This window comes from Pocillopora verrucosa, chromosome 12, assembly GCF_036669915.1.
Source record: "Pocillopora verrucosa isolate sample1 chromosome 12, ASM3666991v2, whole genome shotgun sequence".
NCBI classification, from domain to species: Eukaryota; Metazoa; Cnidaria; class Anthozoa; order Scleractinia; family Pocilloporidae; genus Pocillopora; species Pocillopora verrucosa.
This window is the reverse complement of record NC_089323.1, coordinates 14,436,891-14,464,255: the sequence shown is the minus strand read 5'-3', so window position 1 is coordinate 14,464,255 and position 27,365 is coordinate 14,436,891. Positions and strand designations below refer to the sequence as shown.

Here is a 27,365-nt window from a genome sequence, read left to right as displayed (position 1 = left end):
AAGTACCACGAATCACATTGAGCAAAAATAGCAAGGAACTCAAACGTAATTAATTCCTCCATTCGTGTATTGGGATCGGTAAGGTTGAAGTGTGCTAAAAAGGCTGTTGCAAGTTTTTCGGGCTAATCACAGAGATATACAATTTGGCTCGCAGGACCAGAGTTGCAGGATTTTCTAACTGCAGTTTGACTCAGCTTCAAAAACTGAATGACTGGTGCTTATTTAACGTGCCATCGTACAAGGTAAACATTTTGATTTCAAGAACGAGTATTTACTAAAGTAATCGAGCGATCAAATGTTATATTAACCAAACTTCAGCCTTGAAACATACACAGCGTTAAGTCAAGAGGTTTGCTGGTGTCAAAGGTATTTAGGTGAATTTTTATCCCGCCAGTGTTTGCCATTTTTCACCAAATCTACGCAGCTCTGAAGGGTATCTATCCAGCTAAAACTTGTTCCAGATAAAACAATATAAAAAGATTGATTCGCCATCACCTATTGACATGCAATAACTTCACTGTGTAATCAATACATAGAAAGATGACTTTCTGTTCCGTTTGATATTCTGTTTTTCAAGTCTGCTAACGGTTATTGTGGAAATGGAATTCGCGAAGAAGGAGAAGAATGTGACTGTGGCACTCCGGAGGTTTGTTAAGTTATATTTTTATAATTTATTTTTTATTGCTTTGATTTTTCTATTTTTGTTTTGTCTTGGTCACTTTCTATGTAATGTAAGGATGATAGTGATTATATGAAAAAATAAAAAATAATAATTAAAAAGAGGGAGCATAGGACAACGATTTTTGAAAAATTGTTAAAAAAAAACTTTTAAAAGTTCTAATACTTTTTAGATGTCTCTCGATTATTCAATGAACGAATTTTGGAAATAATGAGAAGTGGTGACACTTTTGACTCTGATAAAGATGTAGAGCCGAGCTTAAGGCTTAAACTGTAGACTATTTTATAAAATAATTCAAAAAGTACGCGCGCTCTGATTGGCCATAAAACCATTTTACATGAGCGTATGTAAACACAGTTTTCATACTGAATCTTCTTGCGGAGTTCTCCCTGCTATTAATTTAGCAGTAACTCAATTTTTTTAAAGTTTGTTTTGAGTACAGTAATGGAAGAAGAAGATTTTCCAAATTTTTCTTTGGAGTTTATTTTTCCTAGTATTCAAGAAACGGCCGAAAAGCCAAATGAACAACAACAACAAGCACGTCGCTTTCCTTTGTTGCAAGAAGAGGCTCTTTCATTAGTTATTTTATAAAAGAAATGTAAAATGGTTTCCGTGCTTACATAGCCTGATGTAAACACTTGGGAAATTGGGAGAACACTCGATAAGCTGGAAACCAATCCGCTTCGCCTCGTGGTTACCTTCGCTTATCTCGTGTTCTCCCAACCTCCCAAGTGTTTACATCAGGCTATGTAATACTACATGAGTAAGGCTGAAATATAATTTAAACACAATTCAGTCAATGTCAGGTCAATTCCTATATTTCAAGTCACTAGAATATGTCTAACTTAGTTAATATGATCCCGCCTGTCTGAAAACGGATCGTAAGATGGTCTGTTTTACACGAATATAGCTAAAAAAGATCATCATTGAAAGAACTCGATAACATTAATCTTTTCACCCAATAAGGTAACGAATCTGACAATAAATTCGCCTTCGCCCAGCTCTAAGCTCCAATTCTTAGTTTCTAATTTACTAAATTCAGTTTATTTCAATTCAGCTAATTACTGTTATATAGTCTAAGAGTTTTGACTTACGAACGTTAATTAGTTGATTCAAGTTCTAAATCGACGCAAGAAAAGTCAGTTTTTTTTCCATAAAAAAGGAAAGATTCATTATTTTCCTCAGATGTGTGAATTAAAAGATACCTGTTGTCAACCCTACAAGTGTGTTCTCAAAAGGGAATCACAGTGCAGTGACCTACATCATTCATGCTGCGAAAACTGCCTGGTAAATAATGTAATGCAGTAATTATTTTATTATATTTTAGGAAGCAGTCAGTTTTGACTGCATTAGATATAATGAAGTTTGATGGAACTTCAATGTAAATTCTCTGAGAGTACACACCGTTGGTTCTAGGGAACTTAAATAGTTTATAATCTATTTTCACCCTAATCTGCCCACCCGTGGAACTTCGCTCGGTTGATTCAAGGACGCAAATGATATAGGGACAGAGGAGCCGGGAATTTTCAATTTTTTTTCGCTTTTTGGTATTTTTGCTTTTTTGTTTCCAGAAGAAATATTCCCCCGGAACTAGGGCCAGATAAATTATGCTGGTTGAATTTTGGGTATAATGTTATAGTCATAAAATCGAATTTTTTTTTAATTGAAAAGGATTTATAACATGTTTCAGGGTTAAATAACAATATTTTTGTTTTTTTTTTGTGGTTTGTTTTTTGTCTTTGCGTGAAGCGATCAGAAAGGCTCTTGAGATTGAGATTGAGATTGAGAGTGAGGCGCGGTTACTAGGCTATAACAACACGGTTGTTGTGCTCAGAGGGACTACTATCTTTTCGACATTTGGCAAAAATAAAACTTTTGAGGAGAAAAGTTTCTCCAAATTATTTTAAATGAGCGCCAAGTTACATGTGTAAACGTAATAGTCATCACCTCTTACTCACTTATCTTTAGTTTAAGAAACAAGGATCGTTGTGCCGTGAAGTCGAAACAGATTGTGATGTTCCAGAATACTGCACTGGTGATTATGGCGATGTAAGTATAGCTCTAAGAAATGCATTAACTTTGGACTTTTTCATACCACATTTATGAATGACCCGGCAATTGTATCCCACAGGGGCGATTAGACAAGATATCCAAGTTTGTCCGCAGAGGATTTTTTTGGTTAATTTTTGAAATTAGTTCTCTTTTATTTTACAGTGTCCAGGAGATACATACATAATTGATGGATACCCCTGCAGTCAGACCAAAACAGTGAGTGAACCCCGCGTTTACCACTACTTAACCTTTTGACCCATAAGATTGACTTGATTAAAAAAAAAAAAAAGGTTTCTATATTCTTTTTACAGCATCCTCCCTGAATCAAACATTAAATTCACAAGAGTAAAGAAATGAATTACGTTCGTGATTGTTAAAAAATTATTCTTCGCCAAACATCAAAAAATGTAAAAGAATGGAGAATTAATGAATGCTGATGTTAGGAAGTAAATGCTTGCAAAGTGTCGCATGTGCAGCAGCGTTTTATTTCTGCATTAGTGAATTTCTTCATTGCACTAACTTTTAGAGACGTGAGAGGTGAGAGGTGATGAACAGGAGTTAGATGAACACATGTAGAGAAAGTTCAAACTGTGTTGCAAGGACTTAACTGCAAGCAGATTCTAGTTGTGTAAATTTGTAATATATTCCTTTATTTGCTCTATCTGGCACAGTAATTAGCTAGTAGGAAAAAATTTATTACTGATGACATAAGTTTAGCACTTGCAAAATGTTTTGTGGTTATCAAATGGTCATACTAATTCAAGGTTTCTATATAATGTTTTATTTAAGACATGCTTGCACTAAAAATTATGATAGCCTACCATTAGTTGCTCCACACTTTTTATATCATTTCCCTCTTTCTTTTTGTTTCGCCTTATATTTAATATTATACTTTGCAATTCTCTCTTCGACTACATTTCGTCCCCAAATATCATTTACTAATCTGGGCATAGAATGATGGGTTTATTAATCCCATGTATGTAAATTTCATTGATCCATTAATTGCAACTAATTAATGCGATGACCATTATATTTTTATAAAGGTTATACTTGGAAACACTAACCATTATAGTGTGGAAATTAGACCTCTCTCTCCAAGAGTCTATGCTCGATATCTTCGTATTAATCCTCAGTACTGGAAAGACTGGCCTTGCCTAAGAACCGAGTTTCTGGGATGTTCAACAGATGAAGGTAATTTTAATGTAATTTCATTGCCGCATTGTGGGGAACGTAGTTTCCCGCTTGGGATGCTCTCAACGATGATGAGTCATCCTTTACTATAGACAGATTTTACAGTGCTTTGAAGTTGATTAAATTCCAATTGTTAGCAACTAATTGTTTTTCTGTAGTGGAAAAAATTGTTTTGATTTCTTTTATGATTCCTTGCCAGTCTCAATTTTTGAAAAATAATATGGAGTGTATAAAAAATAAAATAATAATTTATAGATAAGTGATTGAGCAATAATTAATTGATTTATTAGTTATCCAAACTTTTCATACCCAAGGTCTTATTAGTAATTTTAATTACTGTCTGCCATGCCATTCTTATGTTCTTAGCTTGTTTAATTTGGTATTGAATCAACCAACAATCCCATGATTCACATATTTCTTTACTCTCATCACTTGTATTGATGTTGTAAGGGGAAATTATCTCTTGGTCACTCATGGGAGTTAAAAGGTTGAGACGGTAAAGGTGTTCTTCTGTTTCCAAATGTTTGATTTCAAAGAATTTCTGAGATGTGGTAGGAGAAGTACTACAGTAGAGCCTCGGTTAACCAGATCCGCAAGGACTGGGCTTAATAGCACACATAATGCAGATTCCGGATAGTCCAAAAAATGAATGTAAAAATTCGTAGATGATGGGACCAGAGAAGCAAGTTTGTACTCAAAGTTGAAACAGTTCGAAAATTAAGAGCCAAGTTAAGACACTGTTTATCAATAAGGGTCAATAAAAAAATTCAGTAACTTCAATCAGAAATTTTGACCTAAAAGTTAGTGATTCTAAAACCTTTGAGGAATTTAAGCAATATTAGAAAAAAATACGAATTTAATGAATCGCTGAGATCATGTCACCATCAAAACTCGTGTTTAGGCTGCACTCGTAAATAATCCACACCCGCAAATATCAAGAGTGATTTTGAGGAAAAATACAAACTTGATTGTTTATTAACAGTTGTTCATGATAAACTTGCTGAAATCTGACGCTGTGTATGTGCAGCGACCTCTATAAGTTAGCAGCTAACACGCCAATGATATGGTTTTATAAAACCTTGTTTTTGATTTGGCGTTATGTTTATGGATTTCTGGCAATCTCATGGCACTCTAAAAAATCAAGCTATAAATTAATTGCCTTTGTTTTCCACAGTTGGTCCAACTGCTCAAACACCTCTAAAGTCCTATGGTCTTGATCTTTGTCTCACTCCATCAAGCCAGTCCTGCTCGCCAAATGACAACGACCGTCTGATATACAAACCAGGTCAGTGCACGGAAAGTCACTTTCAGTTCTCGCTTGATGCCGATGGGGTTTTACGTCATAGCTGCAGTGGGAAGATGGTCTGTCCTGAGAATGGCGGCGATGGTAATGGTGCGAAGATTGTTGTAAGCAGTGCTTGTAAAGTTGAAGATTCAAAATTTGAGCGAACATCAGGTAAGATTTATTTACAATGTAGCGCTTTTCCCTCGTGAAGTACCGTTAACGTCTTCAGTAAGGGGGCTCAGAAAATGCATCTTCAGTTTTTTTGCGAAAGTGACACCCAGAATTAATTCGTAGTGTTCACAACATACATCATTTCTTTGCTTAAACACCTTCATTATGAAAGTAATATACAACAGGCTTGCAAATGTAAATACAAATATAGTAGATGTGCAGGTGCTCAGATACTGATTTGATCCATTTTAGTAAGAGTTCTCATCGTCTCCTTGAGATATTTCCGATCGAAAAATACAAGTGTGTCACTATCTTTTTTGCTCTCCCTCTCTATATATTTTCTCTTTTTTGACAGGACGATCTTTGAAGCATCTAAAGAGTAACAAATGTATCCATACTTATGGAGCTTGGCCCGGCGTCGACAGACATATGGTATTGTGGTCAGGATGCGACGAAAAACGGCTAGAAATATGGTTTGCAAAGCAAGGTATATAGAGTACCGCTCGCGTTTTCTGCAGCATTACACACGCTTCACGCGCGTGCAAATCCCAAGCACCGCAACATGCAAACTGCACGTCACTACTCTCACCTACTCTTGAAACTATAGTTTTTTTTCTTAAGCAGAAAATGATGAAAATAATGTCAAGGAGTTTTTGAATAACGTAACAAAGAAATTTTTTTTTGGGTAATTAAATTTGGGATCTCAAAAAGGATGCAATAAAGTGGTAATTGAACTTCGTTTTGCGTAATTTTGGTTTGAAATGATATTAGTGATTTCTAATCGAACTCAACAGTGGCAGATTTATCACGCTTGCTTACACGCTTGCAGAACTTACGGAAATTTTAGAAGTGAAGAAACATCTTTACACTTTTCCCCATGTATCAAGCGTGGAGTCTGATTTTGGCTTCTTGTGACTGTCAATTTTTTCCGGTAGGCCATAGTCATACTACAAACCTAGGATTTGTTTTAGCGAAACTCAATCGAAATGTGCTCAAACATCACTGGTGCAATAATGTATCTCTCATATATAGAATGTATAAACCCTCTTGGAATGCAGAGCGGTGATATCAAAGACAGCCAAATTACTGCGTCTTCATACAGACCAGCAGATCTCCCACATTATGGCAGGCTGCATAACGGAAAGTACTGGTGTGCCAAAGAGAAGAAAAGAGACGAGTACATACAGATTGATCTTGGACAGGTACCCTCAATTTTAATTTATCTGATCATGTAATTTCTGTTTTAAAGGCTTTTTGAAAGACATCACGTCAGTTTAGTCTGGTGCAAATAAAAATAGCGGAACGTTGCGAAGTGCATCCTTAAAAAGGAGGTTGACAATAATCGAAAGCTAAAGGAACGAGAGAAAACACGTGCGCTTTACAGTATCAAGCCACATTCTCGATGTGTTTGACGCTGTAAGTGATTTGAGTAAAGTTTAAACTCGGAAATAACGTTAGTCTCAACGGATTTTCTTCGTCTGCATTTCTGACTCTGACAAGTTACCGGAAAGTGCAATCAAATATCGATGTTCAGTAATTTTTGGCTTATTTTTCATATTTTAGCTACGAACGGTGAACAAAATCTTGATACAGGGACGTGGAAACTGGTACGACTGGGTGACTGGCTTCTTCTTGTACTACAGTGATGATGGTCAGCGGTGGACGGGTTATTCAGAGAGTGGAGACAAACAACACTCCAATGTATGGAAATTATTTTAAATGGTGATTTTAAAGGCGCCTTTAGCCTTTACATTATCAAGTTTTCATGGAGTTTTACTGTAATCTTATAAATGATTCAATAAGAAGTAAGGACGATATTCGCTCGTATAGAAGAATTGGTTAGGAAACAAGGAAATTGTAAATGATTTAATGAAGAGAAATCCTAGCCCTGAAATTTTTCTTTCGAAAATGTCATTCATAAGTTTCACGGCAATAGAAGGTAGCGCACAAGTGCTCCTTTTAAGAAAAGCTTTCCAGAGCCATTATGTGTAAATAGACTAATGAAGTTGTACGCTTGTGTCAATAACAGAGCATCTTTCTCCACCATTTCTGTTTGTTATCATCTGAGTGCAACATGCTCGTCGACTGAAACAACTTTTCTTTGTTTTAATTAGTCGCATTGCTATCAAGGAAAATGCAGCGAAATTCACGAAACTCAGTGCAAGGATCTGTGGGGAGCCAGTACGTTGAAATGAATGTATTTATTATTGCACCACTACGCCATTTTACCATTTATATGTTTTACCACTTTAACATCATTCTACTTTTGGAATGCACAAGATGTGCAACGGCACTACGTACACTGTAGAACAGGGTAAAAATATGGATAGAAAGTGGAGCAGAAAAAGACCGCACAGAACCAAAATGAGACATTTTCTGTCGCCTTTTAAGCTAGAATTTTGAATAAACAACGCGCCTTATGTGATCGACAAGACGCTTAGATAAGGCCGCAGGCATTCGATGGTTGAAGATAAATATGATTGGAAATTTTGCTCATTGTTCGCATAATATCCGCACATTTTATGCGTTAAACCATCGAGTAAGATTTATTTGTCATATCTATGCAAAATTTGATTCCCTTACATATTGAATGTATCAGATCAACAACTCAAATTGATAATCCCTTAAACACTTTCATCTTTAATTATTCAGGAAGGTATTTAAGTGGTTTTTTTTATTTAAACTCATGAAAAAAACATTTACCTTCTCAGAGCTGAGCTTCTAGCACTTCTATCGTTTTCACTTTTCTGTTAATTTTCCAGCCGCCAAAAATGCCGACGAAAGATGTTATAACATACTGAACACTAAAGCGGATGGATATGGTACATGTGATCCACTCAGAAATGTATCATGCGCTGCGAGGTACAAGACCAGAGTATTATGAAAAAAGATCTGATTTTAAATCTTTCTTAGGAATTAAGCCTTAAACGCTAACATCAGTACGCTCATTCTCTATACCATCCTCTATACGTTTCCTGAGGGGCTGACAAGGAGAATTCGTATAACAATCAAGACCTTCTTTAGTTGAGGATCTTTTATCTATTCTCATGACCTTAATGTTTGATTCAAGGTGATATTTTATGGATAAATCAGATGCTAATCACCCGAAGGGATCAAAGGTTTAAGGCCACAATCATTTATCTTTCTTATAACTGATCAGGGCAACCTGCGAAACAGTACCCACAAAATTTGTGTTTCAGGACGTTTATAAGGGCAGCTGTCCACTCAGGTTACTAAGGTTATGAATTTTTTAATAGCGACCAGAGACCGAAAGACTGAACATTCAGCAATATATACTATAAATGGTAATGGTTATAGAGATGAAGGAAACGAAATTACTGTATGTATCAAGAGCCTCCAAGGTATTCTGTACGCAAACGCTGCAAAATTCCTAATATCGACGTGCTTGTGTTTCTTTAAATTTTATCTGGAGGTAAAAAGAAATGGTTTTGAAGCAACCAGAGATATTTGAAAATGAAATACACATTTTGTAGACGTCAGATATCAGTTTTCCATTTCTTTTTTTCGTTTTATCAGAAACGTGTTATGCGGTCAACTGCAATGTGAAGACAGCAGAGATAAACCTGTTGTGGACTACGGATGGACTTACACTAAGATCAGTATGGATAATGGAAAACAATGCAGGTATTACTTTCACTCACTTTCCTGTTGCAGAAAAAAGCACTAGTAAGTAAACATGTTCTTAAAGATTAAACAACAATCAACTGATGTGTTTATACTAAGTTTAGAGATCTTGAACAGTGTTTTAAGGAAAAACCAGGCCGTAAGAATTATTAAGAGAAAGCACTGTATAATGCTACGGTGGTAAATTATCTATTAAAAAATATCAAAATTTTTCGTGGTTGGAGACACCATACCTATAGGGTGTAGGGCAAGGGTTTCAACTATGAACCTCCGCCGAAGTCTATTGTTTGGCGGTTCCCTTTGCCTCCTTCCACCTGATATTCTCGTTAGCGAGCTTTTCTTTCACACGGGGCTTCTAGGACCACTTTAGACGGTCTCTACCTCTCTACCCCTGAGGGTTCCATTCCAGGGCGGTACAGCACAGATTCCCATGAAAATTAACCAACCTGATGCGTTCTTTCTTCCCACAGTGCTGCAACCTTGAAGTCCATAGATGACATTGGTGAGGGAATGGTCAGAGAAGGGACAAAATGCGGAGATGATAAGGTACCACTATAAAACTTAGCCCTATCCGCTTGCAGAACGATCCACTCATTAATAATTTATCATTACAATATCACTTCGTTGTCGGGTAGAAAAAATGATGAGAAGATAGCGAATTACTAGTAAGGGAGCATTTTTTACTTTAACACTCAAATTCTGAAATTTTAATTGAAAATTAATTTGAAATGTATAGAATGATTTTGAAACTGCAGATACTTGCGCGAGTTATCTTCTATGTGACACTTCAAGGGCCGTTTACGCCACAACTGAAATTTAAAAAAGAGGAATTTTTTATACGAAAGAATTACTGAAAAGAGATCTCACCTAGTAAATTAAACCTTGTTTTCCGAGTTTTGACGAGTCAAAGACGGCAAGAACTTCAACGCATTTCGTTGCAGATGTGTGTAGATAACCAGTGTCAGACGTTTGATTCCCTCAACTTCGGAAAGTGTCCAGTGATGAACAACAAGGAGTGCGGGGGAAGAGGGGTAAGTCTATGTTTTAGGGTGAGTTTTTCAAGTTCTTTGTTTGTAATTCATGTTGATCCTCTGAATCGTCAGAAGCAGTGTGACTGAGTAATTAGGGTGCTGAATTTGTAATTTGGTGTTCCCGCGTTCAAGCCTTTTATCCTGATACTCCCTTGATTTGTTCTCGTGTGATTAGGGTTCAATCTTTGGCTGCACTTTGAATATAGCCAACTGCTCTGCCCCTGCCAATTGGGATTTTATAAAACGCTTTGTTCATTCATATTGTTTGTTTGCAATTTGTTTGTATTGGCCCCTGAAAACCTCTATTGGGGGCGCGGTCAATAAAGTATCCATACATATAGATACAAATCATTAGCCACAATTGTCTCGATGTAATCATTCTTGTCTCCTTTGAATTTTTCTATCCGAGTGAGTAATTCTCTCAAAGGCATTTTTATTTGTATAAAGTTGTTCTCCAATTTTGTGACATTTTGAATATTTCAGTAATCTTATTTGTATATCTTACACTTCCGCCCAAGTATAATCTATGGCGCAACCATGACTTTGGTATTCTATTGGCGTCCCCAAAGGTGACAACCAGCAATATTTTGGAAGTTCTGCCCACCTCGACTTTGTAATTTTCTCCCGTGTTCAACTCAATCTATTCCTAGTTTGAATATATTCAGAGAAAAACCTTCAACATTTCTTTTTGGGAAGGCATTCAATTAGTGCTTTGTTTGAGTTGGTTAGTCCTTATTTAATATTTTAATATGCATTGTTATGCATTGATTGTAAAAATGTTTTTAAAGCTTTTGGATTGTGATAAGCTATTATAAGACGGCTGTTGAATACAACGAGAAAGGTTTTTGGAAGAAAGCGTACAAGTGCATGGGACATCCTCGAAATGTATTGGGGGTAGTGTTTAGGTAATGGTTCCGGCTTGACCTCAGGATTTTAGGGAAATCTGAGAAAACGTCATTGTAAGGACGAGGCATCGTGTGTTGATAAATTATATTATTTACTTATTAAAGTTATTTGATTACCGCATAGTTGCATGCAATGTTTTAATTTTTTTTCCGCCAACGTTTCTCGAATTTATTTATTTGTATAGAACCTCAGCTGCTCAACGAAAATTCCAATCTCCTCCGCCACTTTTGTAATGCTTTAAAAGATCTCGTCTCAGTTTGTTTAAAAAACGGATTGATGAATGCAAGCGTGTAAATAATCTTTACTTTCTAATTATATTTACAACAAGCCACAGAAAACCTCGATATATAAACAACTTAGCAGGGCATCACGATCTTTTTTTTTTTACATTTTCTCGCTTACGCATCAACGAATATTTCTACGAACTGTCACGAAGTTTTTTTTTTTAATTTTTAAAGACACTTACCTGCTGACATTATAAAGGTTCACAATAAGGAGATGAAGAACGCTAGGACAATTGAATTTGATTACACGAATTTAATCACCAGCTCTGATTTAATATTCATTGTTTGGTTCACTATCGGATTTGACAAAGCTTCTTCTTATCCGGGGAGTAAAATTGAAGAGTTTATCGCACTAGCTATATTAAAGAACCCAATATTGAATAACTCGAGGACTAACTAAATCGGTATAAAACATAGCGCTTCTCTGACTGTCTGCTTTACTGCTTGTCTTACTTCACTAATCTTCCAGCAGTACAGGAATGAGTTTTATGTTAAGTTAAAGGACACTAATATTGGCGCTATTCCCCAAGTGAAGATGAAATTTGATGAATTGGTTTTCTTTAAACTCAGCACAATAACCAGTGTACCATACGATAAATAACAAACAACTAATGCTAATTGCACCCACAATGCACTGTACACTGCCTTCCTGTATCGCGCCATGTTCAGTTTATTTGTTTGGCTTGGCTGTTGCGGAACACGTTCTTGAATTTGGGCGCTATGACTACGAAGACCCCGGAAAATCTTTGCGTGCGAAACCATTAGATTGTCAGGGAAATTGTCGTATTGACACAGTCAAACCAAAAGGTTACAGTGTAGTCAAAAAGACTACTTAAAGTAGCGACTCCAGATATAATCCAAAAGGTGGCTATGACGATATAAATGCGCCTTAAAGCCACGACTTGTCTGTACATCAGTCTCAACAGCAAGGCGAGAAGTCTGTCCACGCTTATAGCTGTCATCGTCATTAAGGATACTGAGCATAAGATATAGCCAGTTAAATACCATGCAAAAAATGTGTATCGACAAATTCTCCATTTCTCACGAAGCGAGGACATCCAATGAGTAACACTGAGGGGATGAATTAAAAACCGACTAACAGATCGGTTGTTGCTAGACAACGATAGAACAGTTTGGAAAGTGGATGCAGGGAAGAGTCCTCATGTAGGGTAACAAAAATGAGAAAATTCCCAAAAAATGCCGTGGAGGAGAAAAGAATGCTGAGTGCTGATAAAGAAGTTGAAAGTTGTTGTAACCTACCATACAATGGAGCAGATGCATTTGTCTGTGTTATACCTGTTGTCAATTTATTGCCCCCATCAATTCGCCTTCAAAAGTGAGAAACATTTTTTCCTAACAATATCCTCCCATTTGCGATCACTTTAAAGTCACGTCCTTTATGAGATTTGCATAAAGACTTCCCGCCGAGTCAAGTGTCACAAACATGTTTATTTATTTTTTATTTTGTCTAAGTGGTGTTCCTAGGCTCAGTTTGATGGTTTATCTATCCAATAATTAAAGAATTAAGGCCTTTCCCGATTATGCTGCTAAAACTGGCATTTTATGCTCCTGGAAATTCCTATGCTCATTATGATGCTCTTCCTGGTCCACCAGACAAATCTAACAGTCAAATTGAAAATCTTATTCCGCAAATAACTCCTAGTGAGGTTAACGATTATCTTCTAAGTATACCTACACACAAAGCCACGGGAATCGATGGGCTTGGTGCCAGAGTTCTAAGGATTGCAGCTCCTGAAATATCATGCTCCATAGCTAAAATTATAAATCACTGTATTGAAACTTGTACATTTCCCTCACAATGGAAAATAGCAAAGGTTAAACCTCTTTTCAAGAATCAAGGAAACAAGCAAGATATTCAAAACTATCGTCCTATTAGCATTTTGCCTATTCTTTCTAAAGTCTTTGAAAGACACATCTTCAATGCTGTGAACACCTACTTAACAGAAAATTCACTTTTATACCGCTTCCAATCAGGGTTCCGTAAAAACCACTCCACGGATACTGCTTTGTTGTTTCTTCTGGACCAAGTCCTTCTTGACCTTGATAAGAACAACGTCAGCGGCTTAGTTTTTGTGGACTATAGCAAGGCATTCGACTTGATCAATCATGACATTCTCCTGGTAAAGTTAAGATCATATAGATTTCCAGATAATGTTGTAAAGCTATTGCAGAGCTATCTACTCAATCGCAAACAGTGTGTTACTGTAAATAACTCGACTTCGTCACAACTTACGCTAACCAATGGAGTTCCTCAAGGTAGCATATTAGGACCTCTACTGTTTTTAATTTTCGTCAATGATCTTCCCGAAGCTGTTGGATCGGACTCAACTATTCATGCTTACGCGGATGACACCACATTTAAAGCCAGCGCTAATATCGATAATGCACCTTTGGAATTGGAACGACGTCTTCAAGAATACATGGATAAATTAAGTAAATGGTCTAGCGAAAATGGGATGGTCCTAAACGCCGTTAAAACCAATGCATTACTTATCACCGGAAAGAGGCTACATTCATCATTAGCGGATGGCAATCACCTGTCAATAACCCTTGATGGGGCCGAAATAGAACAAGTAACTTCTTATAAATTGCTTGGTGTAACACTCGATCAAGATCTTACATTTAGCGACCACATTTCTAGTCTAAAGGCCAAGCTTTCTCAGCGTATTGGTTTATTGAAGAAGATAAAGAGATACCTTCCAATAAAAGAAAGACTCTTATACTATAACGCCTTGATTAAACCCGTCCTTATGTATGGGAGCATGGTTTGGAATATCTGCGACGCTAAAGAACTCCACTGTCTCCTAAGGTTACAGAAAAGGGCTGCCCGAGTAATTCTTGGAGTTGACTCTTATTCTAGAAGTGTTATAAACTTTAGTAAACTAGGCTGGTTGCCTTTTTTTGATGAAATCAAACTAAATAAGTGTACAATGATTTTTAAGAGCCTTAAAGGCGATGTTCCGATTTACATCAGAGACTTGCTCAAGACGAACAGTTCTGTACACAATAGGTCTACTAGACATGGCAATTTAAATTTAGTGTGTCCCAAATACCTAAGAAATAACGATGGTGGCAAGGCATTCAGTGTTGACGCAGTTAAGTTATGGAACAGCCTTCCCCATAATATCAAAAATAAGCCTAGTATAAAACTATTCAAAACAGCTGTGAAAAAGTATTTTATAAGCTCATATAGAAACCTGGACAACTTTGAAACAATATTAAGCAATAGCACATTATCTAATTTTAATTTTTTATAAATTAATTTTATCTTTCTGAATATTTTTAATATATCCTGCTATTTCTATCATAGAATTTTGTAATTATTTGTATATTTATCTATTTATTAGTATTATTTTGTAATGCTGTATAATCTAGTTAGAGGGCCACATGTTTGTCAGCTTTTCAGCTGTTACGTGTCCCCCTCTATAAATAAAGTCCTTATTATTATTATTATTACTTTACGTCAAAAAAAAATGCTCCAATTATGCTCGATTCTCAAAATAATGTTACTTTGGTTTCAGAAAATTCTTTGTTCAATTTCAAGCAAAACGTAGAAACTCAGACATCATGTGTGTATCAGCAACTGTTTAAAGTGAAAAGTGTTTAATTGTTTGTTTATAAAACTCCTGATAAAATCAAATCCAATAATAAAACAGATAATTAATGTTCGAAGTCGACCGTCGAAGTCCGACCACGGACAGCGAGGGAACCGCCGAGGGAGCAAATCAGAGTTAAACAGTAAGGATCGAATTGCACCAATCAGAGCTGTTGAAAAACAACTACTAACAAAGTAAAAGCGCTATTTCTTACCCCAAGTGCTGTGTAGAAATACCTTTTTTTTGCAGGATTTTCATGTCGTGTTTGATGTGCATTCATTATTTCTTTAGGTTTGCACAAACAAAAAGGTATGTCATTGTGAGGGAGGATTTGATTCGAAGGACGGTTGTGCATCAGGTAAAAGGTTAAAACAGGTTTCGAATGACAAAATTGGAAAGTTTAGGTTGGGTTTTCCACTCATGATAAACAAAGTGTAATTTAATTATGTTTAATCTGTGTACTGATAATACTAAACTGGAGAACTTAGCATTCTTGATGAGACATTCTGTTTTTTTGTCGTTGATTTTGTTACTGATATTATCAGTCAGTTTGCCGTTTCAGAAGTAATTTATAATTCATGTGATAGATTCATTTCTCCTTCTGTTTTGCTGAATTAAGCATATTCCAAGGATTCCCGATGATAATAACAAGAATATGTTTTTGTATTCTTCTAAATTTTCTACAATCGATAGTTTTTAAAAATACCTTGAAAGATGGCACAAAATAAAAAAAAATTGGTTGACAATTGTATACTTTGTGCTAAGGTTTTGTTTATCACAGTCTCACTTGTAATGCTTGCATTTATTAAACTGTTTCATTCCAGCTCTGGTGCCTCGAAATGGAGCGTGGGGTGATTGGTCCTCATGGACTGTTTGTGACAAGCTCTGTGATGGTGGAAAGAGAAAAAGACATCGCTTCTGTGACAATCCATTTCCTCTACATGGAGGGGCTGACTGCTCTGAAAAACGACACGAGACAGAGGATTGCAATACCCAGAGTTGTCCAAGTGAATTTAAATCTACTTTTAAAACTTTCTGTTACTTCCTTTTTTCTGTACTTTGATTTAACTAGTCCTCTCGTAAATGAACTGAAAAAAGGAGCAATTACTCTGTGAGGCTAGAAAATATTCTTAAAACCTGTGTCGCAATTTTTTAGTGTTATTCTTGTTGCATTTTACAAGAGAAATGGAATAGTAAATTTTCTTATATAAAAAAATAGTGCTACAAAGGGGAATGTGCCGAAATAGAAGGGGGAATCACGGGAACAAGTTTGTTCAAGTGCAAATTTCTAATCCTTTTCACACGTATCGTATTATGCCTTTTCTAAAACAGAGAATGAAAAAAAATGATCGGCTCAACAAGTTGTGAAAGATCCTGACCTTCTGGAGTTCAATTGGCTCAAACTCTTCACTTTTTGCTTTTATATAAGAAGAGATCTGACTTATTGGTGCCATTTACCGAGTCGTTCGGATAATTATTCTTTCATTAGCAGCGGCTACATCACGTCTCCCCCTGTTTTCATTCCAATAGAAAAATATAGCAAAAACTTTACCAATGGCGAAATTATACTAATTGTAAATTTTTGTACTTGCTACTCAGAGGTGATATCATGCCGTCACCTACAACAAGTTGGCGAAGAAAGGAATCACAACTATCCTGATGCCGTCTACAAGATTAACCCCACTGGTTCCCAGCCAGTCATGGCATACTGTGATATGTCGCGTGACGGTGGAGGATGGACACTATTGGTTACCAGTCATACTAACAGCTGGACGGCACAGAATGTAAAATTACGAAACGTGAACTCTCCAAAGTTGACTGATGATTACTCCATCCTGCAGTATGCAGACAGTATTAAAGATAATATCAAAGTAGCTGGCTCTACGTTTGAATATCGATTAGAGGCTCAGAGCCGAGGTAATTCATTATATAAAGGAACCTTGTTCCCTTTCAAACGGGCAGGGCAGGGGTTGCTAGCGAAGCGAGTTTCCGTAGCCGCAATAACAAAGTGTGGTCAACATGAAAGTCAGAAGTCGTGTGTTTTTTTTTTTGAATCGCCAGGTAATTGTTTCAATAAAAACATTGCAGGGGAATATACTAACAAAGAGAAAACAATTGCACGAAATGCAATTGCTTGCTCTTTTTTAATTTGCTTATTAACCTTTTTTTTTAAGTTAAGCATTGAGGAACACAATTATTGTCGTGTTCACCAACATGGAGGATACTATGTCGCCAAAATTTTCATAACTCACACTAAATTCTTTTCCGGTAGAGCACATCACATTCTTGCTAAGTAAAGTTAGATTTTTCCAAAAAGGGTAAAAGATTTAAACGAACCAAAAAAGGGCTCCATCCGCCCCTTCCCATTTTTCCTTCATTTGTTGGTTACAAAGCCCATACGTCTTCAAATGTAAAGGCAAACTTCACATCACTTGACACCGTAGTGGCTCTTCGTACTCTTTTACAGTTAACACGTTTATTTGTGTTTCGGTGGAGTTTTATGCACGAGGACACTTTCAGATGACCATTAAACAGAATGTGAATCTAAATCATCGTCAGCCTTGGAATGAATCTGAAGAAAGGTGGTTTATTTTTTAGGTCGCTGGGGAGGTATCTGGAAGGCGCCCAGAGTTTTTACGTTCACAGCTGACAACAACAAACAAACGGATATTGAGCTGGTCAAGAAGTTTGACAATTGGGAATATTCAGACTATGGGATTGAACAAAGAATGCCGTGGATTTCTGATGCCAAGTTAACTACATCCCAGGATGCTCAGCGACATTGGTGGGGGACAATAACAGGTGAATAGCCTTTACTATTATAACATAATTAACAAGCAATAAACTTCCCACGCACTCTTTAAAAAATACCGAAGGCGAAGAAAATAAAGTTTCTTTTATTAAATTTTGATTTTCGAGGTAATCATTGAGGTGACAAGGAAAGCCTGATGAAATATATATTTATCCTTCTACATGCAGTCTTCCTGTCAGTCGTCTAAGTTATTTTTTTATGGTTTGAAAATTCTAATAACATATATTTTACAATTTTTTCGAAGGAAAACATTCCCACAGCCAATGTTTTTGTAACAAAGTTTTTAACGAAAGTTTCCCATGTTTTACTTCGGGTAAAAATCACCTGAAATGAAGTGCAGTGTTGGTCTTGAGGAAAAAGGAGCAGATAAAGTGTGTGCTTTCTCATCGGATCCTTTCGAAACATTTATTTCGGATAATGATTTGATAGTTGATATATTTTTCTAGCGGGCGATATGGAATACCACCCCGCTCCATGGATAATCGGTCACCTGCAGGAGCGTCGGCCATCATATATCTGGTACTGGATGAGAGAGGGACCTCATGAAACTCCTAGCTCATGTAAAGAAGTATACTTCAGAGGGCTCCTGACAAACCCCGTGTCAAGTAAGTCTGGGTATGGTTTACCAGGCTGAGTTGTTTAATCCAATAACTCAAAATTATTGGAATAGTTCTTTGTTCAGTGTCAGAAGAAATGTTTGATTACATTGGTTGTGCTTTAATTTTCTCTGTAATCTTGCAAGGGCAAAAGGATTTTAATTTTTAATTAACGACGTTCACACATTTACCTTTGGGGCCGCTTCAGGAGCTTATGTTTAGATTTTACTCTTCATTGCCCGGTTTTGATATTTACTTTCGCTCTGATCAGCTGTTGAGATTCTTTTGAAGGTTATAGCTACATCAGCTATTCTAAAAGCGCCTGAGTGAATAGAAACAGTCGACAGTTAATTGCGCGTCAAAGAAACGCTTTGGCTGAAAATACTTTGACTGATTTTAAAACAATTCAGGGAGAAATTCAGTGAAAGACTTTTTGTTTCACATCCTAATAAGCCGTGATTGTTTCATTCACCATAAAGAATAGGAAAACATTTTCACGACTAGATTTGTCCTTGAAAGTGAGTAAAGTAACTATCCATGTTAAAGTGATATAAATGTGTGCCTAGAATAAAATTGTATAAACGGTTCATCTCTTGGTTGGTCGAGTACCAAGCCTTGAGATGTCGGGTGGGTCTCCTATAATGATTACCAGAGTAAAATACATCGCATTTTGAAGTAACACGGAGTGTCATATCCTTTTTCCTTTTTTTTCAGGAAATTTTACATCTGGCAACCATTTTATGATTGCCAGATATAAAAATTTATTTTATGAAAAAAATTGATCTCAGAGCCCTGTTGTGTTAACATGAGTAAGGCACGGCCACAATGGCTATGATGAGTTGTGACCACCTAAATTTGTCTTCGAGCTATGAGAAAGCCACAATAGTATTTTAGTCGAAAAATTTGATTTCGATAAAAATGTTTAACGCCACTAATTTTTGTCGGTTGCCTGCTAGTTAAGGTGACCCCACGTCCAGCCTACATCCCTTATATCCCCTTTCAACGATTCTCCTCCAAGTTTCCCTAAGACAGCTTTTCTTTCGTCGTTCGTCGGGAGTCCGTCTTAAGGCGATCCTAGGTAGGGCTCAGGATGGCATTCGAAGCGCGTGGCTGATTAGTTTTCCGAGTTAAGTGTAACCGTGAATTTTGTTTGTTTCTTTCTTTTTCAGATGGAGTTTTCGCGATCAAACCTCCTGGACAGCATGAAGTTAAAACGTATTGCGACTTTACGACTGAGGGAGGGCCCTGGACGCTACTCGTGACGAGTAAGACCCACAGCGGGTGGGACAAAGACAGTATCAAAGAAAGAAACTCAAACAAGCCTTCTTTACAAGATGACTATTCCATACTGGGGCTTGCAGACGCCATAAAGGACTTTGACAAAGCTCAGGTGAATCCATCGCAATGAGATGAGTTTGACTTCTTAGGGATCGAGGGGTGATTTTCGAGGACATGTTCAGTATATTTGTTGAGGGAAAATAAATGATAATGTTTCCCTACAAATTGGTGCCCATACGAAATCATCCAACTTCTTTCCCCCTCGTGGGCCAATGTCGCTTTTGAATTGATATATGGATTTAAAGACGTTGATATTTCCCATGGAGGTCCGATCAAAGAACAATTGTAGAGTGATTGTTGCAAGTAACCCAGGATGCACTATAGAGCAATTTTCAAATATTTGTCGCAAGAAATCCATAATTGCTTTATGATTTGGCTTTATCAACTGAGTCAATAAAACCAAATTATCTTGTTATACTCCCCAACAGATGCAGCTCCACCATTTCTCAAGAAATTTACCCCCTTTATTGATGATCGCTTTAGCTTTGCCCCAGTCACTCGCGTTTTCCGCCAAGTTGGTGCCCATACGAAATCATCCAACAGCTTTTACTCCCTTTATTCATGATTGCTTTAGCTTTGCCTTAGTCCCTCGCGTTTTCCGCCATATTTAGATCATGGAAATGCAATACTTTCTATTGACACTTACGTTTGTATTGCCTTGTCGTCAAGCAGGAATTCTTTCAATACCGAATTGAGGCAGACGGCAACAACCGCTGGGGAGGGATCTGGGAAGCACCACGTGACTATACATTCCTATCCACGAGCGACAAACAAACCAAAGTAAAAATCGTGAAGAAATTCGACTCGTGGGATGAGAACAGCAACTTGGGAAAGCGCATGCCCAGACTGGGATTATCTAACGATCTTTTATTAAGCAGTGCAGCAACTGTGAATGACTCATCAGGGTCTTTGGCATATAACAGTGGCGCTAGCTCTGCCTCGTATCTGGAGCCAGAGAAGCCAAAACCGAATGTTGTTCGATACTGGATGAGAGAGGGTGCTAGGTGAACTTCAGATTTTTTTTTTCTACGTCCAGATAGTCATTTGAAAATTATTTTGAGCAGCATATGTCGTAAGTTAAGGCGGTGGCCGTGGTATAAACGTACACTCTTTTTTGCCAGTCATTCTAGCAATTTCACTTGACAAGGTGAAATTCGAATTTTTAACTTTATCAAGGACAGATATAAGTATCACGTCATATCCACTGTTCAGTATAATAGTTATTTATTTATTTCTTGTTGGAAAAGGCTTTTGCCATAAGATTAGATATTAATATGTAATTTCCCTAATTTCTCTGGAAGAATAGCAAACCATTGCTTTGTGAAACAAGTAGATCTTCAGCATTGGCAAAAACGTTTGTATCTTGATGAAACACCAAATTACCGTGGGCGCAGATTTACCTTTGCAAACGATGACTTTTGTAAAACTTAATTGCCTTTGTTAAAGGTGCACGAGTTGTGCACCTTTAAGTTTTTCACCTTTGATTCTTTCACTTCTATAATTTAGACTCGTTCCTCTTTCAACAGGCTATCTTGTAACGATTTGAAATTACATGGAGTGAGAGCTGGTATCAAGTATGACGATAGTTTTCAACTGGTAAAAACCAGTGACACCCAGTACCTCCCGGTCTACTGTGATATGACAACAGCAAAAGGAGCTTTCACTCTTATTGTGACGAGTGCTAACAATAACTGGACTCGAGCACAGGTCCCTCACAGGTAGTAATGGATAACATTTGCCCCTCCTCAACCAATGATATGAAAGGCTAAAGCCAAAAGTGACTTGGTCACGTGATGCGATAGAGTTCGTCGAAGGGCATGTGGAAATGCTCTTCGATCACAAAAAGTTGAAATAATAACAAGACTGATAATAATAATTATAAGACAATGTTGGTTATAGTATTAATAATACTAATGACAAAAAAATGAAAATTATGATGATAATAGCAAGACATTTTTTGTTTAGTTTTCAAACTATTTACATAATAAATATTAACGATTGCGTTTTAATGCTGTGTCCAGTCCCAAAAAAAGATACGTTTTAAAATGTGTTTAGCCGGGTTTGTGTAAGGACGTTGCCCTATTGAGAAAGTAAAGTTATGTGAATAGTTATTAAAGCGATCACGGTTTGTTGATAAATATTTCTGTCATTTCTAGAAATGTCCTTCATCCAGGACTGAATCGAGACTACTCCATCCTAGACTTAGCAGACAGTATTAAAAGCCTGAACAACAATGGCACATTCCAGTACATGTTGGATGCTCATTCTAGACGCCACTGGGGAGGGATTTTTGAAGCTCCTACATCTTACAGGTAGGAAAACAGGAAAGAGAATGATGATTCTTACTCTAAGATAAAGATCATAACTTTATTCCATCCGCAGTTTACAAGATCAGTGGTTAAAGTAAACTAGCTAATAACTGAATGTAGCAAGAATCGAGGTGCGCGTTTTGTAGATGCATAATTTGAATAAGGCTTTCTTTTCTCCCGATAAAATGAGGGTACGTCTTGGAAAATGGATGTTTTAAAATCGTTCTTTACATTATTCGAAATAACTCACTTGTTGATAGCTTTACTCTACCATTGGTGGTGACTGTAAAACTTTAGTCAAATATTTTAAAATTCACATTACTTCACATCCAGGATGACCCAACGTATTCTACAGCAAGTTTACATATGATAGTCATGATTGTTAAGCTCTGTCACTCGCGACGGCTGCAGCAACGTTCTGCTTGAAAAAAAGGTGCTGCATTAAACAAAATAATGTGTAGTGTACAATATACGAGTACTGTAGGCGGGATACATCTGGTTATTGTGGCTTATGATAGCGTCGTTGGACAGCCTTCAGGCGGAGTTACAAAGTGAAATCAACTGATTCATTTGTTCGGTTATTCATTAATCTGTTACGTGATTCGTAAAGAGCCTTTAATGGTTTAATTAATTGATCTCTGAACTCACTTACTCGACCACTCACTCATGTGCCCGTAAGTACGCGAACGCTTGAACGCACGCATACACCCACCCACCCGCTCGCTCGCTCATTCACTCACACGCTTACTAGTTCGATTTTCTGTGCTTATTGAAGCTTCATGGCATCGGATAATTCGCAAACCAACGTCGAATTAACGACGAAATTTGACGATTGGAAGTTTTCCTGGTGGAAGTCGTTAAACAAGAGAATGCCGTGGTTTGACGCCAAAGGAACTGAGAAAAAGGCTCTGCTGACCACATCCAGCAGCACGACCTACTACCCGTCGGGTTCGATCATTTGGGGAGGCTCGGACCGGTATCCGTCCGATTGGATTGGGTATGGGGGAATGCAAAATCCAGGAGTGATCTGGTACTGGTTAAATGAGGATGATTGTGACGAGGAGAGAAAACCAGGTATTGACGTAAACGCAGGGAATTACCCTAAATTTAAGTACAGCAAACTGGGCCAGTTCGGTATGAACAATCACTACTCCACACTGTTTCTACATTTTACAATTTTGTTTTGCTTATGTGGTTCTGCTTGGGTTCTTAGATCTCCCCTTTTGTGACCGGCTCACCAGCTGGCCCGAATAGCGAGGCGAATTTTTTCTTCTGTTGTTATAGGAAATGTCAGTTAGGTGTAGCAAGAGGCAATTTTACCCCAGTCACAGGTCGTATGAGGAATTTCAGCCCGCAATCGATAGCCAAGATTAACAAGGCGAGACCCTCTATAGCAAGCGGGGTTAAGTATTTCCTAATAGTGACAATGTAAGCCTGTTTACAGAGACCTTGGAATCAAAAACCGAGATCAAGACATCCGGGCTTTGCTTGCTCTCATAAAAAACACTAAGCAAATTTTTGAACGGAAACAATGTTGAATCTAGATCTTAAACACCGAACCCGCGACGTGCAGGCGAGAAATTTTCCATACAAACACTTTAGCCTGATTAACGAGATAAGTGAAGAGGATTGCGCCTAGCTAGTCTTTAGGTATTGGTAAGCCTTTTTTTATCTTTTTAGAGTCATGTGCTAATTACAAATGCAATAATAATCTTCGTGAAATAAGTTTTTGGATTTCTTAAGATCTTCATTTTTGTTTGAAAATTATTTCTTCTATCCCATTGTATTTGTTGAACATTTGTTTTGGCATTCAGTGGATGGCGGACTAACCGAGTGGGGTGAATGGGGAAACTGTGACAAATTGTGCGAGCCTGGTAAGCAGCGAAGGTACAGAACATGCACAAACCCCAAACGACGTTGTGGTGGAAAACTGTGTGATCCAAGCATTCAGAAAATGCATGAAAGAGACTGCATGTCTTGCCCTGGTAAGTGATTATACCTGATTATACCTGATAGCGTATTGACCAAGCTAGGTACATTGAAGTGACTGTTTGATGTGCTTCTTTAGAGAGCGGAATACGAAGTTACGGTGACTTCTGTGTGGCCCCAAATAAAGGAGGTTGTTCCCCTCCTGACGGCAGTTATCTCATCTTTACCAAAAAGGAAGGCACGGTTTGTAATGCAACCGATCAGATTTTTGTTCTCGACCAGGATGGAGTTATTTATCATAAGTGCAGCAAGAAGGTAGTTTGTCCACAAGGTAACAGTTTTGTTTTTTTTACTTTCTACACTGCATTTTGTTGTTTTTGGTAACATTTATGAACGGTATCTGAATTCTTATTGACTATATTCGTTGTTTTTTTTTATGTTTTTTAAGGGCTACGATTAACAGCAAAATTTTAGCAGTGATACCCTAACATTTTCTCAGTTGATAATATACATGGAAAAATTTCTCAGTTCTGATTGGTTAAGATAAATGCAGTTTTCAGGTAATTCAGTGCAGTAAAGTGTTAATTCAGTGCAGTAGAGTGTTAATTCAGTGCAGAAGAGGGTTAATTCAGTGCAAAGAAATTAACAAATCAGACATTCTGATTGGTCAATAATCAAAGAAACTCACAGATAGGCAATCAAATGCAAGCCTTGGATGTCGCAACAAAATTTGAAAATGTGAAAATTTGCGAGCGAAACAATGGCCGGCGTTTTAAGTAGGTTTTCTTTCGCCACCGCCACTGAGAAACAGCTCAAGCAACGAAAATACTGTAAAAAGCACTGCTTCTTAGTTTTCGGTTTGGAAAAAGTGGTGTTTAGGGAATGGAATTGCCAAGGAAATCGAAAATTACGAGCCGACCTAGCTTAACATTTTGCTCGAGCGATCCAACACCGAAATTAGAAACAAACATGGTTAAACCTCGGAAACGACGATTCCATTTCATCGAAAGTGATTCGGACACAGACTGAAAAATTCCTTGAACTGTTTAGCCGGACTTTGAACTCTTTTGCGCCTTAAAGATGTGAAGATATCATTGCATATTATTCTTTTGATCGTACGTTGTTGTTTTGACCGAACGTACGGTTTGAATAAATTATTTTTGCACTTGATGCGCGCCCTTTGCATATGCTTAATTTTGATAAGCCATCTCGAATTTTTCCATGTATATTATTAATATGTAATCACATGATTTTTCTCGTGCAATTTGGAATAAACAAGCACTTGTTAATTTTTTCAAAGACCACAAATTGCACTCGCCCCACGGGCTCGTCTTTATTCCAAATTGCACTCGAAATCATGTGATTACCTATATTAACACCAACATTCCGAAGGTGTTATTCCCCTTTCCAGGCTTGACCCATTAAAATTCTCCCTTTTCAGGAATAGATCACTTTGCTCGTGTACCAACATCTCTCGGGAATGAGATATTAAAATTTCCAGTGAAAAAATTCTTTTGTCGAAGATCGTTTGTCTCGATGGAAACTTCTTGAAAAATTTGAACCCAGATTCGTAAGTTCGTCACACACAATCCATTTTTTGAGACTTGAACTTTGTTTGTCGGTTTTTTCCCTCTTATTTTTGGCAGACAATAACCCTACCAATTGGAAGAAACTTATGTTAAAGGATAAATGCGATCTGAGCATTTCAAGGCATGTCAGGTATGTTGTAGATACAAAGGCTGTTACCTAATGACATAATTTTTGCCTCATATTTATTCTAGTTCATACAATTCCCTTCGTGATAACTCATATGGAAACTTTTACCTCATATTTAAAGCTAATTCATACTATCCCTCTCGTGATAATTCACATGACAAATTTTGCCTCATATTTTAACCTAATTCATGCTATTCCTCTCGTGGTAATTCATAGAGACAATTTCTGCCTCATATTTTAACAAAATTCATATTATTCCATTCGTGCTAATTCTTTCTCTTCCAATTACACTATTTATCAACGCCTCGAGTCATCTGCTTTCCAATATGTATCAGGAAGTTGCACGTTTCTCTTTAAAAACCTAAATAGCATTCCAAGCATTTTCATACCGACAACACCAAATTCTTTACAGGTCTTTTCCTACACAAGGCAAACCACTTTTATGTTCATGACATATCTCGGAAAAATGACGTGACGAAATCGTCAAATCGGTTTTATTTATTGATATTCCAGTTAAAGTATATCTCTTTTCGTGGAGAATAATGGTTTACTCATGCATAGTTTTTTGGTCACTTTAGGTTGCCGACACACAATAACCTGAAGAATTTGAAGAACGATTTCTGTGTTCATCCAAACGGTGGATGGCCTGGGGAGGGAGTGCACTTGTTGTACTGGCCAGGGTGTGGCGAAGAAAGATTGAAGCTCAACTTCTTTGAACTTGGTAAGACAAATTTCAGTGACCCCTGATGAAGGTACTAGAGTGTCGAAACGTTGGTCTATGAATTGTAACTTCCCTGTTACATTCATAAACATTTTTAAGGCAGAGTAGCATCAAATCATGTCTGATTGTCCACCTGGTTGTCTTGTGAACTTTAATATATCTTATTTGCGAGAAAAATATTGTCAAACTGGTATTATAAGGGTCAACCGGCTCGCGAACATCAGAGTCTACATTGCTAAGTATCACTGTCATTTGTATTTCAATCACCGATGCAATTAATATAATCTGTTTCCATCGAGTTTGAGATTTCGATCTCCTGTGCGGAATGTTAAGGGATACGAGTTTTCACTCCTGATAAAGGCACCAGACAGGACTTTCGAAGCGTTGGTTGGATCTATGAATTGTAACTTCTCGGTTACATTCATTAAATCTTTAAACCAGAGTAGCATCACACCATGTCAAATAGATATGAAAAACAATTTTACCGAACTTACGACGCTAAGATTGGAAGAAAGAGAAAATTGGATACGTTTAAGAGCGCTTTTAATATGAGTGTCGCCAAACCAAAAACATCACAATATGCAATTAGAATAAAGGAGAATAGAGCAAGGAGCCAATAGGAACGCACCAAGTGAATACACGAGACGGGCCAAAAGTGCAAGAAAGAACACGTGACTGTGTGGATTGCAGTTTTACACTAGCCGCGGATAGCATTGACGTCCGAAAAATTCTGATAAGTGTTCGTTTTTTATTTTTCTTGCAGGTGTACCAACTGCCTGAATTCCAGTGCGGAATTGGCGTACTTATATTATCATGCTTATATCATACCAATAGCCGTGAAAGCTGCGGCAAACTTGAAGATAGATAATAAAGGCTTAAGTTGCATTGTTTGCTGTATGAATATTGATTTTGCTGAAGCAAAAAAATTGTTACAGCAAGTCATACCTACTCTTAATAAGCCATTGTGGTCCATTTTGAGAGAGCTGAAAAACGACTGCGCCTTTGTCTTCTGGTGCGGTAGGAAACTGGGAATGACAACACAAAGCCATAGAAACGTTGCATGAGATGGCGAAACGCTCAGTT

General features: G+C 37.3%; 1 protein-coding gene across 1 annotated transcript in view; it reads left to right on the top strand.

Moving 5' to 3' along the window:
• LOC131778988 (uncharacterized) overlaps positions 1–27,073 on the top strand; it is a 39,272-nt gene extending 12,199 nt beyond the window's left edge. The window contains exons 15-44 of the mRNA XM_066158893.1: positions 155–242; positions 578–646; positions 1,865–1,966; positions 2,648–2,728; positions 2,894–2,947; positions 3,775–3,922; positions 5,097–5,378; positions 5,734–5,865; positions 6,411–6,580; positions 6,942–7,079; positions 7,493–7,559; positions 8,141–8,240; positions 8,916–9,023; positions 9,494–9,569; positions 9,965–10,054; positions 15,153–15,219; positions 15,686–15,868; positions 16,461–16,778; positions 17,460–17,663; positions 18,120–18,278; positions 19,439–19,659; positions 20,280–20,611; positions 21,134–21,325; positions 21,764–21,919; positions 22,692–22,990; positions 23,731–23,901; positions 23,985–24,176; positions 25,492–25,564; positions 26,140–26,282; positions 27,046–27,073. Coding sequence (XP_066014990.1) covers positions 155–242; positions 578–646; positions 1,865–1,966; positions 2,648–2,728; positions 2,894–2,947; positions 3,775–3,922; positions 5,097–5,378; positions 5,734–5,865; positions 6,411–6,580; positions 6,942–7,079; positions 7,493–7,559; positions 8,141–8,240; positions 8,916–9,023; positions 9,494–9,569; positions 9,965–10,054; positions 15,153–15,219; positions 15,686–15,868; positions 16,461–16,778; positions 17,460–17,663; positions 18,120–18,278; positions 19,439–19,659; positions 20,280–20,611; positions 21,134–21,325; positions 21,764–21,919; positions 22,692–22,990; positions 23,731–23,901; positions 23,985–24,176; positions 25,492–25,564; positions 26,140–26,282; positions 27,046–27,062 — 4,432 coding nt within the window. The 3' untranslated portion in view covers positions 27,063–27,073. The remainder of the gene's footprint in view (positions 1–154; positions 243–577; positions 647–1,864; positions 1,967–2,647; positions 2,729–2,893; positions 2,948–3,774; positions 3,923–5,096; positions 5,379–5,733; positions 5,866–6,410; positions 6,581–6,941; positions 7,080–7,492; positions 7,560–8,140; positions 8,241–8,915; positions 9,024–9,493; positions 9,570–9,964; positions 10,055–15,152; positions 15,220–15,685; positions 15,869–16,460; positions 16,779–17,459; positions 17,664–18,119; positions 18,279–19,438; positions 19,660–20,279; positions 20,612–21,133; positions 21,326–21,763; positions 21,920–22,691; positions 22,991–23,730; positions 23,902–23,984; positions 24,177–25,491; positions 25,565–26,139; positions 26,283–27,045) is intronic.
• The last annotated feature ends 292 nt before the right edge of the window (positions 27,074–27,365 follow it).